The 6,031-nt window shown below is 46.7% G+C and overlaps 1 protein-coding gene across 1 annotated transcript; it reads right to left on the bottom strand.

Annotated features, from left to right (window-relative positions):
- Nucleotides 1-71: 71 nt before the first annotated feature.
- On the bottom strand, nucleotides 72-5,687 carry prpf3 (PRP3 pre-mRNA processing factor 3 homolog (yeast)). Its single transcript, XM_058084448.1, has 17 exons — nucleotides 5,505-5,687; nucleotides 5,066-5,212; nucleotides 4,359-4,492; nucleotides 3,744-3,905; nucleotides 3,589-3,666; nucleotides 3,249-3,499; nucleotides 3,053-3,171; nucleotides 2,502-2,689; nucleotides 2,245-2,411; nucleotides 2,093-2,175; nucleotides 1,843-1,986; nucleotides 1,670-1,769; nucleotides 1,468-1,581; nucleotides 968-1,086; nucleotides 726-803; nucleotides 526-581; nucleotides 72-462 (listed from the first exon to the last, which is right to left on the bottom strand). The coding sequence occupies exons 2-17, from the start codon at nucleotides 5,202-5,204 to the stop codon at nucleotides 313-315; spliced, it is 2,082 nt and encodes a 693-aa protein (XP_057940431.1). The 5' UTR covers nucleotides 5,205-5,212; nucleotides 5,505-5,687; the 3' UTR covers nucleotides 72-312.
- Nucleotides 5,688-6,031: the final 344 nt, after the last annotated feature.

Genomic DNA, 6,031 nt, shown 5'->3' with positions numbered 1-6,031 from the left:
AGATGTGTCACATCTGCTGTATATTTGTAATAATATTTGACGTATTGCAGAGTAGAAACCCAGTCATTGGCTGATGGCGGAGGTTTTATTGATAACTTGACAGAGTACATTTCAGTCATCCTATCATAAAGTAAACCTGTGAATAAGCGGAATCTGACTCAATCTAAAAATGCAGACATACACACACGCATTCATACACATACATGATCTGTCACATGTTCCTGCGGGCTTTATTGATCCTGTTAGTTCAAGTTCAAATGCGACGCCAATCAGTTCCAGGGTCCGTGATGTGGTGTTCGGGGTCAGGCGGCTTCAATCATCTGCGCTGTCCAACACGCTCTTACTGAGGGCCAGATCCCAGTAGTGTTCCGTGCCGTGCTTCTTGAAGTGTTCTCTGGCCATGCTCTCCGTGGGACACTGCTTGAACTTCATGTCCCCGTAGCTGCGCTCTTTGGCCGTGCCCTGGAACCGTGACGTCATTCATGGTTAGCGTGTACTTCAGTGCGTCGCATTCAAATGACTCACCTCCCAGATTAAGTAGCACTTGTTGTTCCTCCTCGTGTCGTCGTCGCCGTCCGGATCTGTATGGAAGTCACACGTGCCGGCATTAGATATCTCCATCGACACCGAGACACATGGAGTCTGCGTTCACGCGGGTGTGATCCAGGTCTGATTTTTTTCATGTGAGTGTTCAAATGCGACTCAGGGCCTCACACTCCACTTACCGTCTCTTTTGGTGTTGTGCTCCTCCCATTTGATTCTGTGCATCATGAGCCTCTTGAACTTTTTCTGAGATTTGGGGCCTGAAACAAACAAAAAAAAAGGTCAGACATGCAAGAGTTGTGTGCAGGTGGTCCTCGGTTTACGGCGTTCCCGCTTCTGTTTCATAGTACCAAGGTTGCTCCCGTAAACTAAAAACGCCAGGAGTTACAGGAATGCCTGACGTGCATCTCCTCTCTTTCCTCACCTCCTTCCACCACAACCAGGTTGACGTCTCGATGGAGAACTACAGTTCCAGTTAGGTAGAGCTGGTTGGCGTTGGCTTCCACTTTGAACTTCTTTGCGGGGTTTTGGAGGTTGCGGATTCTGTGTGGTCAAAGAAGCACGGCACATTTGTGTTTCATACACATGCAGATATTGTTTTTGGCACTTTGTCCGGTGGGTTCCTGAATGCACCATAGTTGCTGCGCATGGGACCTGTTTATATAAAACCTACACTTACATTGCCAAAACAATTTTAACTCATACCCAATGAAAAACTCTTGTTTGCAAAGTCAAGCTAGCAGGAATGTTCGTCGGAGGAGGATGAGAAGGTTGCAATGTGCAACCAAGTCAGCTGTGGCCACTTCTTCTTCTTCTGCTTGGCCCCACCCAGTGAATGTTGTGTTTTGTTTTGTTTTTTTTTTAAATAAATGGGAAAAGAGTAAAATGTGCGTTTCTGAAAATCTCCCCGTCTGCAACACAAACCTGTAGACAGCAATGTGAACGCCATTGCTGAGGTCTTCCTTCAACTTCTTCACCTTCTTTTCTTTCCTTTGCTCGGCCGTGAGCTTTCGCGCTGCGTTGGCTTCCTCGTGAGCCCTGCAAGAAGCAGCGTGGGAAACGTTGAGAGGAGCGTGTCGTGTGACAACGTAGAATAGGAGCGGCGGGGGACGAGCGGCTGACTGACTTCTGCCTCTTGGCCATCTGTGCTCTGACGTGGGCTTCCACCTTTGTGGGGTCCTGCACGGCCTCCGTCCCCAACACCCTCATCAGGTTGGAGATGCGAACTGAGAAGGTGACAGCTCGTTAGATCTTGCACAGCTCCTAACGAGTCACACGTGTGTGTGTGTGTGTGGCTACCCTTGGGCTCCGGTGGGGGCATCAGTCCCAGGCGGACCTTTTCTTGCACTTCCTTTTGGCCTTCCCGGCGCGTCTGCCTCCTCAGCTTCTTCTGTTCCTTCTTGGTCAGGTACAAGCCCAGCGTGACGGGCTTGTCCGTGTCAACTGAGGGAACAGAAACACAAACCCTGTAACCGGTTTAGTGGATTACGCTCAAGGCTGCGATGCAGTAATTGCAGTGTGGTGTAGGAGTTAGACGTCACACACTTACTTGGCGGGCTGATTTGTGCAGGGTGTTCCACTAGGTTGGTCACACCGAAAAGCACCACCTCATCCAATTTGGTTTCTGGGGTTCTTGGTGGGAAAAGAGCATATTAGAGAAGAACAACCAAGGAGCGATAAGTATGTGTGGTACTCCCTTACATCTCCATGTTGGTGGGCAAGATGAAGGAGTCCCACCACTCGATGTTGGGTACTTCGCTGTCTCCAATGTCCTTCCTGGGGGCGATCAGAGCCAGCTTGGTGGACGCGTGGATCCCAGTCTTCTTTGCCGCCTGGGAGATCTCATTCTGTAGCCTCTCCAGCTGAGCCTGTCACAAGAAAACAAAACCTTTCTTTTTCCCAAACACTTAGTCAGAGAGCTCCAAAAGCAAAGTAGACCACGCGCCGTTAAATCCGACCTTAGTTCGGATTCGTTGAGCGATCTTCTCAAATCGCCCCTGCTCGTGGAATTTGAAGGTCTTGCGAGCCCGCTGTGGCGCGATGATGGTGACGCGGTTGTCAAAGTAGGACGTGGACTCCAGCTCTTCCCCGGGCTTTTCCTTCAGCTGCTGACGGAACTGCTCCCTCTTTACGGCTCGAATGTTGGCTGGACAGGGAGAGGAATGCGCGAGGGACAGAAATTAGGGGTCAAAATAAAGACATCTTTAGGTGGGGGCGGGGGTGCTGACGTTATGTTGTTGGCTAAATATAATAAATATAATTGTTGGCTACATTTATGTCAAAGTGAAGCTTGTGCATGAAATGTATCGGTTTTTTTTTATTTTGCTGAAACTTACAATGTTCTACTGCTGATTACTAAAGAAGAGGAAAAGGCAGAAACAAACTTTTTGTGTCTTTCTTTTGGTAGGTACCATGTTTATATGTTGTATTATAACCTGGGTATGGTAATATGATCTACTTGAGATGTTTACATGCATGTTTCAGTGCAGCCTAGCTATACATACTGTACCTTTTAGCGTGGGCATGCGGTGTGTGAGCTCGATCTCTTTACCGGTGGCGTCCACGGTCCTACCCTTGTCATCCAGAATGAGCGGCGTCGGCTTATTCACTTCCTTTATTTCCACTTTTCTACAATAGTGCGCGGGTGGAATATTAGCAAACATGTTATTTTTTTGCATGTTTAGTTACTTTGTGGTATTACTCACGGCGGAGCGATCCCCATGGCGTGAAGGTTAGCCAGCGCGACAAAGTTGTGAGGGATGGTGTTTCCCAGCCCTCCGAGGACGTTGGGTTGAATGGCTAACTGGGACTGGAGACGCGCCTTCTGCTCGGCGGCCTTGCGCGCCTTCTCGATGGCGTCGTTCATGAAGCTGGCCGCCTGCGAGGGCACGATGGAACCGCCGCCAGCACCAGCGTTCCCAAGAAGCCGGGACATTGCGGAGGGCTCCATGTGTGCCTGTAAAAGGAAGTGGTTCCATTTTTTTTCCCTGCGTTAGCAACCGTGTAGTGAACCGTGTAGTGTGCAGGGATAAGAATGGTAATTACTGCTGTGGGAGATGGGATGTTGAGTTGTTTCCTTCGTTGTTCTATCTGTTTGGTGGCTTCCTCCATCATCTGTTTGATCTATCGGTACACACAAAGTACTTCAGAAGAATCAGGAAGAACTGCGCGCCCTGCAGATGTTTGCGGTGATACTATACCTGCATTTTGGTGAGCATTACAGGGCTTTCGGATGGCGCTCCCGGGGTCACCTCAGGCTCCTCCACCTCCTGAAAACGGGGGACCCGTTTACGTTTGGGAACGGTAGCATCTGCAGACTCCATTGCAGGTTGCTTGACTCCTGCGTCGCTCTCAAACACATCCTGGCGTCACAGGATAAGACAAGTACCAGTAAGAATGGAAGCTCACATGTCCATTAAAGGGGACCTATGGTGCTCATTTTGGGCCCTTTGTATCCAGTTGGGGTCTCCTACGGAGCAGCTACACACAAAGATGTCTAGATCTTCCAGGAACTGCACCTATTGCAGTTGTATTTCCTTGGGTTTCCAAAAGGGTGTGTCGATTTATTCTACCCATGGCCCGCCTCCAGGCACACACACTCCGCTGTGATTGGTCTTACTCAGCTTGCACCCAGGCACACCCATATAAGGGCTCAATTCCAAATGCGTAAACTCTTTATCTGAAATTCTGGCATCATTTAACTCGAGAATACAACATTTTAACAACATTTATAGGTCACAAAAGTGGGAAAAGCATAATAGGTCCACAAACGAACAGTAAGAGTTGATATCTGCACGAGGATGATACTGGTCTACCTTCAGCAATTCTCTCTTGCGGTTCTTCTCTCCGGTTCCTTTGCTGCTTCGGGTGCCGCGGCTCTCCTCCAGCGCCTCAAAAAGACGCTCCACAAAGCTTCCGGCTGACTCGTTGAGGAAAGGATGAAGTTGGTCTGGAAGAAATGAGAGCGCGTGGATTGGCACCGACACGGCCAGCATCTCTTCTCGCAATCTACGCCGTGTAATGAACGGATTAGATTTGATGGAGCCGATATTTGCGTTTTTTTTTTTTACTTGAATCGGTATCGGCCGATACGCATGTGGGTTCGCAGATATATTTTTCCATCGCATGATTTAAAACTTGAGACCTGTGATATTTGTTATCGTTGTCATTTTTTCATATAAATTGAGGGAGCAAAAGCAGTATCGGCCACAAAAATCGGCCATCGGTTCAGGGTAATGGAAAAAATCTGTATCGGCATTGGCCGAAAAAAAAACATATCGGTCGATCCCTAATTAAAAGCAACATTTTCACGGATGAGGAAGCCTAAGAAGGTAACCAAGACATGAAAAGCAAATTTGATGGTAACTTAATGTTTTCAGTTTACTGATTTAATACATGGGTCAAAACCGATCCGGTAACATAAGAGATGATACCAGAGAGCTAACACAAGAGGAAGGTTAAGGTGAAGGCCAGTATTTGAGGTTCCATGGTGGCCACGTGACCCAATGACGCTGATGTTTACCTGTTGTTTTCCTTTTGTCCAGCCCCTTCCCCACACACTGCAGGGCCACGGTGACCACGGTGGGCTCCGAGAAACCAAGCACTTTCTTCACGGTCCGCTCCACCCATGGCCTCAACTCCTCCACGTCCCATTTAGACATTCTCTCGTCTGCAGAGAAAAACAAAACAGGCAGAGCATATTCGAGTATATTATATAGTAAAGTTCAACAGCCACCCAAGCGGGAATTAGCACTTAGCTACAGTGTGCAAACAGTAATTAACACAGACACAGCAAATAGCGGTAATGCTTTTAATCGACGCATGCGTGGTTGCAATGAATACATAAACGTAATAACGTGACTCCTTCTAAAATGCTGTCAAAAAGTGTAAAAGTTACATGGTAACATGCTAATGCTAACACCAGTAGCACCCAGCGGTATGGCAGACAAACAATAACTTACAGTTTCTAGTTTTGGCCTCCAGTCGCTTTAAAAGCACCCGAGTCGTCCAAGCCGCACAAATAGGATCCGCTTCGAGAGGATTACCAGACTATAAACACCAAGTTCTGACGGAAACTTAGACTTCAGTCGCGCGGGTTCGTTCACACGACGTTGTTATGCGATGACCCGGAAGTGGAAGTTATTTCCTCTTCTTCTTCCTCGTCTGGAGGTGACGTTTCTGTTGGTCGCCCCCTAGCGTTCGTTGGTCCATACTGTGCTGTGTATAGTACAGTATAGCTGCAATAATAAATAATAACAATAGTCATAATGATAATATCAAATAATTATTACAACAATAATTACGATAATAATTACAATTACTATTATATTATATATCTTATTCAATATAATATAATAATTATAAGTATCATACTTTATTTTGTAATAATTGAATTTTAGACTCATAAGAGTGCAAACAAATAACACGTTAATTAATAATAATATTATAATATATTGATAATAAATAATATAAATAAAGTAAGTAAATT

Source organism: Doryrhamphus excisus, chromosome 10 (assembly GCF_030265055.1).
Source record: "Doryrhamphus excisus isolate RoL2022-K1 chromosome 10, RoL_Dexc_1.0, whole genome shotgun sequence".
Classification (NCBI taxonomy): domain Eukaryota; kingdom Metazoa; phylum Chordata; class Actinopteri; order Syngnathiformes; family Syngnathidae; genus Doryrhamphus; species Doryrhamphus excisus.
The sequence above is the reverse complement of the archived record's forward strand: the minus strand, read 5'-3'. Positions and strand labels throughout refer to the sequence as shown.